Raw genomic sequence first — 12,648 nt, 5'->3', positions numbered from 1 at the left:
TTAGTACAGAAACATATGCACTTGTTTACATTAGGTGTTGCGTATGTGAATAATAATCCCAAAGGAGTTACTCCTTCCCCAGAAGACAAATACAGTTTCTTACCTTTGGCCATTTGGGATTTAGAAGTCGTGCTTTGATTGCATCATCCAGGGCCTTGTCATACTGTTGGATTTTCATGTAGGCTGCAGAACGGTTACTGTAGAGAATGCAGTTCTGAGGATCAACTCCCAAAGCCTCATTGTACAACACGATTGCTGTATGAAAATCGCCATCATGGCAAGCCTGGTTGCTCTGGCGAACTTTCTCAACAAATTCAGCTTTGCTCAACATGGGACTGTCAGGACTTCTTCTTCCAAAAGATTTTGATCCAAAGAAAGAAATCTGTGGGGGAGGGAGGAAGGAATTATATGTTAGTGTTAAGAAATGCTACTCAAAAAAGGAAAAAAAAAAAATCAAAATATTAGAAACTGTATAGCAGAAATCAAAGCCACCAGCATTACTGCAGAACAGATTATGAATTCAGAATCAGATTCTTAAAAAAGTAAATTGTTTTTCTATTGACTTTTTGGGGGGTACAGAAGTAACAGAAAAGAGCCTTATGAAAACATTCCCTATGAAGGATGTCTTCTAGAAGACATACTGCCTTCTTCAGGCATAAGACTAACTGTAGTCTGTTTTAGTATGCTGCGCTCCACATATTCAAAAGTTTTTCCTCCTCGGCCATACTATTTGATTCTACAACACGAAGCACAGTCACCATCTGCTCACAAACCTCTATATCCAGCCACCTGCAGGCTGCAAATTCCCCATAAATGGGAATGGAAAGATGAGTCTTTGGAACTGGATATACTCACAGAAATTATTGGGGCACACATTTATTTTAGCAACAGAACAGTCATCATTGGCAGAGCCACCTTCCTGGATTGCCAACTTCAGGCAATACAAAGTAACAAAGAAAAACAGGTTTAAGCCTTTTAATTATAAAGATCATTATTTGAAGTGAGCTGTAGAAAGTCCCAGTTCCACTGATTCTAGTACACCCTTTCTCCTCATTTAACTTTCTACATTCCTTATTTTCCTCAGCCAGTCATTTGCAGTCAGTAACTGTTTTTATCATGTACACCCTACTCTCTCCCAAGGACCCTCAAAAACTCAGCAAGAATATCTTTGTACAACTCTGATTACAAGATACTTGTGAATTCTGCAGTAATCGTATGTGGTAACAGGCAACATGTACATATGGTAACATACAAAGTACTTGGAAATATTCATTAAAGGTTTAGTCTACTGTAATTGAGGCTGGTGTCATCCATTTTTAGTCCTGCAGACCAAAAAAGGTTAAGAATATCACATATTGTTACCACAACACAACTGCAGGGCTTAAATACATTACCAGAGCAAGCTGAGGCATATTTTTAGGTGGAAAGGGAAGCAAGCTGCAAATTGACATCCTGTCTCAAGCATCAAAATGGTCTATAGACTTTTTTTTTTCCTCTTAAGTCAAACAACAACAATAGAAAAGCATCAAATTAGAAACTACTGATCTCTTCTTTTCCTTACGATTATACCCGATTACGATTTTTTTCTGAATTTAAATAAACTGTTTCTAAACTTCTCTACTGAAGGAGACTTCATGTTTTACTCGGGCAATCTCATTACACTGCTTCATGATTTTCAGCATTAAAATATTTTTCCTAATATGCACCCCAAATCTCCTTTGTATCAGTAAATGTACTATTTCTTGTCCTGTCTACAGTAGACCAAAACAAAAACTTTGTTCCTTTCATCTGTGTAGTTGCCAGGACACCTTTATGTAGTACTCCTGCTAATATGTAAACAGCAGCACTATAAAAAGCAAATTTCTGCATCCTTGAAAATTCATTCCATATGCAGTACATCTTTAAATGCACTGGCATACTACTTTGCTACTTCAGTCAAGTTTACAAACAGCAACTTCATATATTCTCAAGTACTGGCAGAAAAATTGCTCTGCTTTGAGCAACAGCCCAAACGTTAAAGCTGAACACGTTGCTTTATGCCAAGCTGTGCGGTAACTCACACATGTGCATGTATTTGACCATAAACTTCACCATGTGGTCAATTTGCCATGACCTGAGAAGTTTCAAGAACAGAATATGAAGATTTAGCAGCTACTTCATGAGTAGATGTTCCAACACAAAGATCAGGAAATCCTGAGAAAGCTAATTAGTTGCTGGAAGGCCATAGATGGCTGGAGGTACCGTAGGGAAATGGGGTTGGTGAGTACCCAAGTGCCATGGACAGCACAGGTAACTACCCAGAGATACCATGATTCACATACACAGTTGACTCGCTGTAGGAAAATAAAAGAAGCCAAAGAAAATACCATTCTTCTCACATTTCCTTTCATCTTCACCTACTTTTTTCCTCTGTAGTTTCAGCAGCTTCTTTAATTCCAAGAACTTATATTTCTGCCTACTCCTGAAGGCTGCTGAAGTTACGCACTGCCATTGTGCAAGATTCTTCTCAGTGGACAAGCCTAAAAACTACGGTGTAATTTTTCCAACCATTAAAGTCAGAGCAACTAATGAATTTTCACACTGTTCTTATTTCCATACTAGCCTTTGTTCCTGGAAATTACCAGAAGAGTGAAAAACTTGATTTTATACAACTTAGAACCAACACTTCAGAGTCACTACAGGCAAGAAAATCCAATACAGTCTTACAGAAATGCTCATGGTATATAAGGAGTGTGAAATACTTTAACCTGAGCCATATTCTGCTAAAAAAAACCCAAACAACTATAACCTTTACCTGGGGCCTAAAAGGAGTTCAAACATGTCCAAAATTTCTGAAACCAGCTGAACTTTCATGCAATACTCAAGGAAATGCAGGGCTAACAGTCTAAAGAACTCTCATACATCATTTTTCAGAAGGATCTGAGGAAATGAACAATCATAGATTAAGAGAAGTATTAGAGGGCAAACTCAGGGTAAACATCAGAGGGTGAACAACAGACCCAGTGCAAGGACTCCAGTCCTTGTTCTGCTTATGATGTCAGAGATCATCCTGACCCTTGATCCCTGGAAATTGTGTTAACAAACAAACAACCCCACAAACACACACTCACCCACACACAATTTAAAACGCCACCCTCTTCAAAGCTGTCAGCTATAATAGCAATAGATGTTGCTTTAATCTATATACTTTTACAGGAACTTTTTGGAATCCTGCTATGTTCTTAGCATAAATAGCTTCCTGCTACAATTCTGACAAAACCTGAGATTTTTCATGAGCAAAATAAACTTCTGCGGTGCAAATTCAACTTATTTAAGTACAGGTAAGTCAGGCAGCACAATTCAAATTGCTGGCACAGCTAATACGGATAATATTTGTATGATGCTGATCACAAGGACCAAGTCAGTCTGTCAGAAGGAACAGAACAGCACACTAAGAAAAAGATACAGGTATCTTATCTTTTGACATCTTCCACTGTTAGAACTGAAGCAAGATTCTCTCCCTGGTTTCTAAACTACATGATATTTTGTTTGCGCCACAATTATAGGATCAAAAAAAGTATTTCTTTTGTTCTCCTGTCTGGTCATGAGACCTACATTGTCACTGCGACTTCCTCCCAGACGGCCATACCATATAGCATTCATTTGTAAGTACATTGGTCATGAAAAAATGTTTTTTCATAGTCATCATAGAAATTTTTGTCAACTTTAAAGGTGAAAGGGCTCCACTGAGAATATCTGAACTCCATAAGAACTGGTATTAAGACAGATAGGTGATGATATCTTGGCAGAGAACAACATGTTTCAAATTCTTAAAAACTATAAAGCTACCTTAATTTAAACTGTAACTTCCCTTATCAAAACTGTCTGCATTGACCACTAGGTGACTTAATTCATTGTAATGTGTTAAATACAGCCAATTCCCATCACCATTAAGAGTGAAAGAAGCAGGGCACAGACTGGAATTAATTAATCTGATCAGTTAGTCACAAACATAACCAGATTAGAAAACATGAATCTCTCAGCAGAAAGCCCGAATATTTTCTTCAGGTTCCTCCTTTATCACAGTGCCTAGTGCAGACTGCGAAGGAAACAATTTTGCTTCCAAAACTTACTATTTTGAACCGTTGAGCTCAACCTGTAAGTAACAGTACACAACAGATTCAGCCAAGGTGATCTGTAGTTTAAACAGTGCTCATGTTGTTCATACAACAAAACAGTTCTTTTGTTAAACAATGCCAAGTTTAAGGGTACAATGTATCAAATAAACTACTCCAGTTTCTCAGATGTATTTTTAAAAGTGTCCTTTGTCTCTCTCTCATTGTATTTCCTGGCGACTGGCTTGCATCAGAGACAATGAAAAATACCAAACGTTGTGTAGTTTCCATTCTTTTATCATATTCAGAGCAAATGACTGCAGCTTCCAGATGCAGGAGTACCAGAACTAGTCATGAACTTACGTTATTTAGAAGAGAAATACTTCAAGAAACAGATTCCTTAACAGCTACGGCTATAACTGCCTCCAGTTGGAGGCTCAGCCTGGCAGTGACAGCACCACCAGCATCACCTTGAAGAACCCACCTCTGGCTCAGCGGCGGGTGGCATCTTTCCCATCACCTCCACCTGACCGCAGGTTGTACCAATGCTGGTACAACCACAGAAGCTACTTGCCTGGAAGCAGCCTTCACAAGCTCACCGAGTTACCGAGCACTAGGTAGAGAGGCCTCTGTGAGGGTATGTCTCATCAGGCACAATCTCAAGGAGCATTAGCAAGACTAAAGAATGCACAAGTCAAACAATAGCTGTCTTTTCTGTCCATTTATTATGCATGAAAAAATGGAAACACAAAGCTGTTAATGATCTTCCCAGAATGATACTGAGAGTCTGTAACAACGAGGAGAATCCATGAGGAGACATCCTCTCAGTCCAACTAAAGTGGTTTCTGCCTATAATATCCTGTGAAGCTAAATAACCTCATGAAAAAAATGAAATTATTTTAAAGGAAACTATGATGGTAATTTCTGAGTACGTTATTATTTAATTCCTGCTATCATGAGAACTACATAAGGCAGTAAAACATCATTAGGTAAGAGAAAGAACCACAGAACAAAACTGAGTCACTCTGGCACTCAAACCACAGATAAAAAAAGATTATTATGATGATACCAACACACAAAAAGTACTCATTAAAAAGCCATCCCCACTTTCCAATCATGACTGCTCTTCTCCTACTAATATAGTGGAAGGTGATGGCAATGCACATATTTAGGCTGCCTAACACTTCGGTTTAGATGGTACTCATACATACTAAACCAATGCTAAAGAAGAAGCAGAAGTTCCTTAGTGCAGTGGAACAAAAAAGGTTCTAATGAAGTGCAGAAAAGGATCTAGCAGAGACAATTTAAGGTGGGAGCTCATGTAGTTCTAATAAAGAAAAAGGTGGCACAAGCTTCTCAGCATCACTTCTCCAAACCAGCATAGGGCACCAGAAACCAGCTCCTACTACAGAGGTCACATTAGACAGAAGGTCCCACAATATCTGCTTCAGATTTGACTCAGCAATTAATTGCCTTCACTAGTGAAAAAGCCGCCTCCTCCTCTTGCAGAAGGTGCTCAAGATTCAACCTTACTGACCATTCAAGGTGAGCGTTAAAAACACACACAATTTTGTTCGGTCTTTTTCTTTTCAAGAACAAATGAACTCCCAACCCCCCAAAGTAAACAGTAAGTTGAACACACAGAAAAAACTACATTGCAAGAATGTTTATCTTCCAAGATCAAGCTTGCTAAACTTAGTCCTCTGCAGAGCCAGAACATTTAGCAAATAAAATAAGTAAGTGCCCATACACGCTGAAAGATCTGACTGTCTGAACAGCACATCACTATCCAGAAAACGGTAGGAAGTAGATTCCCATTGAGTTCCAGTAAGATGAGTGAGAAGAGATAACAGCAAATCCAAATTCTGCTCCAGGGCAAGAGAACAAGGGAAAACAATGTGGTACAACAGCATGAAGAAAATGCTTGATCAAAGAACAATGAATCTTACACCACAGAGCTTGTCAGTTTGTATGTAATCTATCTTATTTAATGCTACACAATTCAAATAAATATGCCTTATATAGATGATGTCTTGGGTGGCAAGTCCATAATTAAGACACCTTTTTAAGAAAAATCTTTATAACTTTCAAAAAAATACTTTAAGTGTGATATGCAGCATTTTTATATTTTAAATTATCTAAATAGCTCAAGATACTCAATGAAGCATCAGAAAGAGAGAAGAAAAAAAAAAAAAAAGAGGCAAGCAGAAAAATTGGCATTCCAAATGGATTCTGAATCAAAGTGACAGTTACTTATTCTAAATACAGGTTTCCAAAATCAGCTTAAATCTGTAACTGAGCTTCCCTTTCTATGAAAACATCTGTACAACATCTTGTATTCTTATCTGTAAAATGGCTTTATGTTTTTTTCACTCCATATTCTGGGGTATTATTGTTTTTCTGTAATAGAAACTGTCTTCGACAGGAGTCCAAGAACAGATAAAGAATATGAAGTTTCTCCCCGTAACCTCCATGCTCCTAGCAGCTAGCACTTCAGCTAGTCTGCACTACACTTCTGAGTAGACATGAAACCTTGCCAAGCCATACACAACCTTCACCCAATCGGAACTGAATTTTAAAAGAAATAGTGTGGAAAGAAATGAAAGGCCACCAAAACTGAAAGTTTAAGCCACCATAGGCTGTGCACAACAGCTATCCAGGCCACTAGGTTTTGTTAAGCCGGATTTTGTCTTCACAAATTGTTATGAAGTATTACTGGGAGTACATCTTCACAGATACAAGAAAACATTTCCTTAAATCTCAGCAACATAATATATACACCGCATAAGCGGGACATCAGTAAACCAGACAATGACTCAGACTATTCCCCCCCTTAAACCTGCAGGTAAATGAGAGAAACACTACTTGATCGTCAGTTACAGAATGGTCCATGGAAACACACGCTCACTCGGGGGACTGCCGGCTAAAATATGCCTATGCAATTTTGATGCCTCAATGAAAACAAAAACACTGCCACCACCCAACAGACACACTGCTAAAGTTACCCTCCATCTAGCAGAAGCAATATGCAGGAAATCCTACAAACTTCTGTTGCTTCTGTCATTTTCAACATCCTGCAGTTTTTGAAGTCTAGCATTTACTCTGTGTTAATTATCAGGGTATCTAGCCTGACATCTACTTTAGTCTAAAGTACTCCTACAAGTGTCAGTAAATACTATTCTGACAGATAGGGTTTTAATTTCCTCTGATAAATCTATATTATAGGGGAAAAAACCCCACCAAGTTAGATTTTCACAAAGTAATAGGTAAAATAGAAGTCAAACTTCCAAATTTTTAAATAAAATTCTAGAAGGGCTTTTTAGATGTTCATGGAAATCTATTTTTATATCATAAAAAAAAGCTCTAACTTATCTAAAAGCATAAATACTTCAAAAGAAATAAATACCTTGAACATAAAACCATAACTTACAGCACTATTCTATAAAAAGTTAACCACAGTTTAGTAAATTTCCTAATGGAATATATGTCTAAGCTTCTGGAGTATACTGTTTTGAAAATATTTTACTACTTTGGTTTTGCATTGTAATTACAGACAAAAATATTTAAAATATGAACTTATCAACAGGAAGGAAACTGATTTGGGGTTTTTGTTGTTTTTTTTAAACTGGAGCTTGTATAAAATTTTCTAATGAAAGAGATGTCTTTTCTAAAGAATTTTCTAAAAATGAGAAGCAACTGTGAGCTTCCAACACTGAACTTGGAGATCTGCAATTGTAACATCAGATCCACCCTAATTTGAGCTATGCTACACGTTGCTAAAAATTGTAACAAGAACTTAGCAATCCATAGCTAAATTTAAACAGTACTTTTTGGTTCATACATAATTTTAAAAACTAAAGGTTATGCAGACCAAATTATGCCCTCACTTACACGTTTGCAAAATACTTCAGTTAAGAAACAAAATTCTACTTTCAAGAAAATACTCCAAAACCAAGAAAGAACTAAGTTGTACAGATGTTATTTTTAAATCCTATTGAGAAACTAACCTGATTTCACTGCAAACACACTGCAAAATAGTATTTGGATCACGTATGTAATGCAATCTTTTCATATATCTAGTGCCAAATACAATTATTTACAATAATTGAAAAGCTATGAGCAATTATTTACAATAATTGAAAAGCTATGAGCAATATGCATCAAGTTATTGCAAGTTCTTTATTCACACTTTCCTCAAATTGGTGACCTCAAACCTCTTCTCAGCCCTTCCTTAAGGAACGTCTCAAGTAACGATATTACACCAACTAGTGATGAATAAGGAGATAGCCAAGAGAGACCATGACATTCTTTCTATATATAACTTTTTATAAAAGCTCTTCAGTCATGCATAAGTCAGCCTGGGTTATTATTGCTCTCCCGCTCCTGGTTTTCTGATTATTATACCTATTGGTTACACTGCATCTCAAATCAAACTGGAAGGTCACTGAGACTAGGTGACTCCTCCTGTGCGCACCTGGGTCCACGAGGTCCTTGATCCTTCCGGACTACACTGTACTAAAAGATAATAAAAACTGTGGTCCTTTCTATAAGGAGAGCAGTCTCCCAACACAGGATTATTTTATTTTCCGTTATATATACTATTTATTATATATAATTAAACCCTTCTTTTGTGAACTTCTGAGAAAACTGGAAGCAGGTTAATATTTCAAAGCTTCAGTCAGTTACATGTATGGCTTATTAAGAGGGATTTTCCCCAACGCACAACTGGTCAGACACGTTCAGGGTAAAGGATGGGTTTTACCTTATTCTAAAGGATTAACCACCAAATAGCTGGAGACAATTTATCTAAACTCTAAAATGGTATCCTGCAGCCTCTCTCTCAGGTGTCTGCTGGTGTTTCTTGATCCCAGGCATATCAATCGTCGGACTAGGAAATGTCTACAAAGTTATATTGGCAAGGACATTAGCAAGAGAGAAGACAGGGGACTGCATGAGTGTGGGCGTCACTCACGAATTTCCAGGCAAATTTGCCTAATGAATTCAAGATATTGGCAACACATTTGTCTTTCTCATTTTCTGACTGTGGCATACAACTTTCTGGGCTTCTCAGAGATCTAACCCAAACTGCTTTGGGCAGTACGCAGGTGAGCTACTGAAATGGTACACTAATGAAGCAAAGTGATAGTCAAATGTAAAACTAACTGCCCAGAGCACAGAAGAATCTTCAGCGTATTCTGGGAAATAAATAGCAGATGACACCCAATGTCAGTAAATGCAAAGTGATTGGGGAAAAAAAAAAAAAAAAAAATCCTTAGTTGTTATCACAATAACTGGCCCCAAACATACCTTTACCCCTCACAAAAGACATTTTAGAGTCCTTGGAGAAATTCTCCTGGAAACATGGTCTCCATGCTCATGAACAGTCAAAGAGACAAGTAACAGAATGAGAATCTTTGGGAAAGGAGAAACAGGAAACAATTATGCCATTCTAAAAATCTACAATAGGAGGCAGATTTTAAATACCATGTTCGGTTTTGTTCCCACCACCACCACACAAGCACATAAAGATACATAAGTAGAAAATGTTAAGAGATAGATAACAGATAACCAGATATGGATCAATCTCCGTATCCAAAGAGAAACTAAGATAGACTATTAAAGCTGGAAAAGAATTGAAGGGAGTAAGTCAAAGGTCTATAAAAATCGAGAAAAGCACAGGGAAGATAAAGGGAACAATTATTCACTATTTCACAGAAACAGAGAGGCATCAAACAGGCAGAAGGTAAAAGAAAACCAACTGAAGTGACCTTACACATGCAGTATAGTTAAAATGCAGAATTATCCCAGGTGTTACAAATGACAATAGTAATAATGGATTCAAAAAAGTAATTAAAAACATGAAAGAAATTCACAGAAGTCTATTGAACATAAAAGTGAAATTACACATACATCTTGAATGTTCAGTAAGTTCTAACTGAATTTGCAAGTACTGTAAAGAACATTTAAATTTTAGAAAAAAACTCACTCTGAAATAAAGAACAGTGCTTTCATCATTATTTAACAGCAAATGAAAGCAAACATAACATACTCCTCAATTCTTAAGATTTTAATTTTTAAATAAAGACAGAGACAAGATTCTGTCTAAAAGTTATGTTTGTAGCATAGATGGCTAGATCCACAGTAACAGACATGTTACAGATGCCTAAAACAGACCAATCGTCATACAACACTGACAGTTAGTTGGAAGTTAGAAAAAAATGTATGTAATATATTTTGTATAATATATTTTAATATATATAAATAGATTATTTAGGTTTGTGTATTCAGAATGCTTCCATTGTAAGAGCAGCTGGAAGTCAGCATATACTTACTGAAACTTAGCACAATGATGTCAAACACACAGGCCATAGGCCACATATGCCTTGCATGATGCTTTTATGTAGCCTGCAAAACAGACTCAAACTGAATGGGGGACACAGCTTTTTCCTTTTCTCAGAAAAACAAAAATCTAGCTTCACTGGTCTCAGAGATAACCTTCAAAAGTAAATTAATGAAAGCAAATTCAAGTTTGCGTCTGAGCATGATGAAAGCCTAAAACAAACCCAAACGTTCAAATTTTCCAGGTCCTTGCTAATCTCATTAGAGAGTGCCCTTATAGATCACGAACAGTCCCTCAGCATCAACATGCAGTATGTTACTGTCAATCATTTCAAAGGAAGAATATGAAAGAGTCAAAATTCTTAAAGAATGGGAGAAAGAGTAAAAACACAGTACAGAAGAAGTGGAAACTAATACAAAAATTGAGATGGAGAAGAACAAGAAATTAAAGTGGAAAGCAGCTCATTTTCTCATTAAGAGATAATCAGTATGACACTGAGACATAGAAAAGAAATAAAGGTTGACCTCCTAAGTCTAAAGAGTCGTTTGCTCCCACTGCCATCCAACAGATCTATCATTAATGTAAAAGAAAGATCTCTGCTAGCTAAAGGGAGCATAAAATCTGGAATTTAGTGAATTATTATTATTACTGAGAATAATAATTAAATTATAAATTATCAGTGAGGAATCCGACCTTTTCCTCTGAACTGTCAGCTAGCCACAGGCAGACAGACACAATAATGATGGACTGACGAATCAGTAATACAGCAAAAGCCAGGTCTGAACAGGAAAGTCACTTAATGAAGACTTGTTAGGGCAGCAGGTGAGCACGCTCCCTGGATTTTGTTGTCTGCAACAAACCATTCAATTTTTGTAGTACAATTGTTGTCTTCTCTGAAGAGATGTGTGCCATCTAGGAGTGCAGGTCTATCAGCACAATGGCAGTAACAGCATTCACTGATACACAGGTAGGTAGGTACTTCACCTGCAATCTCTCATTACAACATTCCCATCTCAAGTGACCTGCCCAGTAGGAATGGAAGTAACCGGTATCCAGGCAAGGAGGAAAGGATACGCAATGGACAAGGAAGAGGTTTTCAAATTCAGTCAAGAGGGGGATAATGTGATACAGTGAAGCAGCCAGAAAACAAGACTTGATCAATATCCAGCAGAAATATATACACAGAGTGATGCTGTTGCAGCAGTGGATTTCACCTCTTGAAAATTAAGATTTGGATAGTACAGCGTATCAGCAATAATAATTATTAATGATGTTATTACTAATAATAATCAGTAGTCTTATACACTAGTATGACCTAGGACTTCAAAAAACACGTCTGCGTGTTTATATCGGATAATCCCCCACACCCCCCTGCAAAAAAGGGAAGATTTCCAACCCTACTGCTGACAAAAATCTTTCAATATTCAAGGCACACCCATTCATCCATTTATCAAAAAACTCTTTTGAAAGAACCTATAAAGGGTTTCATTAGCACCTGAAGAGCTCTTGTTCAACACCAGAAGAAAGCACAAGAGGGATGACATTGTCTGAGATTGTGCAAGCCTCCAAGAAAAATGAAAGACATCCAAAAATAAATATGAACAGCTCCGAGAGGAAGGACAAGAAGGCACAGAAACCCAGTCATTTCACTTCTCCATTTACTGGGGACAACCAGGGATATCCCTATGGCGCAACATCAAACTACAGGAGCATGGGCTGCTGACAGGGATAACACATCTCAACCTTAATTGCCAATCCGTATTCCAGTGAATGAACAGAACCGCGTTAATGACATTTGCGGTTGTTCAAGATGCACTGACTGCATCCAGTCTCCAGATTCCAAATTCCGTCAGTAACAAAGGTCTTATAATCAAGTTACTGACAACTTTTTCAATGGCCGGCATGCCCAGTTGAGGTACAGTCTGCTTGAGAATGTGTGTCTGTACCATTAGTTCCAACAGGGTAATAAACTCTGCAGTGCTGCAAAGTACATCTGACACACTTACCTAAAAAGTTTCGAGATTTTAACCGGATAAACTTAGTTTTTGCTTATCCGGGAGCCCAGAGAGAACTTAATTTTCACGTCGATACCCGTGCTCTCTCGCATAAGGGTGCCCACTCCAGCGAACTGCAGGCTAAAACACGTACATGGAAATACTTCTCCACAGGCGACAACAGGTCCCGGCAGCTCACCCCATAGCCGCGGTCACGCCT

The 12,648-nt window shown here is 37.7% G+C and overlaps 1 protein-coding gene across 1 annotated transcript in view; it reads right to left on the bottom strand.

Moving 5' to 3' along the window:
* The window catches only part of TTC28 (tetratricopeptide repeat domain 28), a 198,292-nt gene that overhangs the window by 184,362 nt on the left and 1,282 nt on the right, over nt 1–12,648 (bottom strand). Inside the window, exons 2-3 of the mRNA XM_009282825.2 lie at nt 12,255–12,440; nt 104–382 (exon numbers count right to left, since the gene is read on the bottom strand). Coding sequence (XP_009281100.1) covers nt 104–382; nt 12,255–12,440 — 465 coding nt within the window. The remainder of the gene's footprint in view (nt 1–103; nt 383–12,254; nt 12,441–12,648) is intronic.

The sequence above is a fragment of the Aptenodytes forsteri genome, unplaced genomic scaffold, assembly GCF_000699145.1.
Source record: "Aptenodytes forsteri isolate BGI_AS27 unplaced genomic scaffold, ASM69914v1 Scaffold550, whole genome shotgun sequence".
In the NCBI taxonomy this organism is placed as follows: Eukaryota; Metazoa; Chordata; class Aves; order Sphenisciformes; family Spheniscidae; genus Aptenodytes; species Aptenodytes forsteri.
The sequence above is the reverse complement of the archived record's forward strand: the minus strand, read 5'-3'. Positions and strand labels throughout refer to the sequence as shown.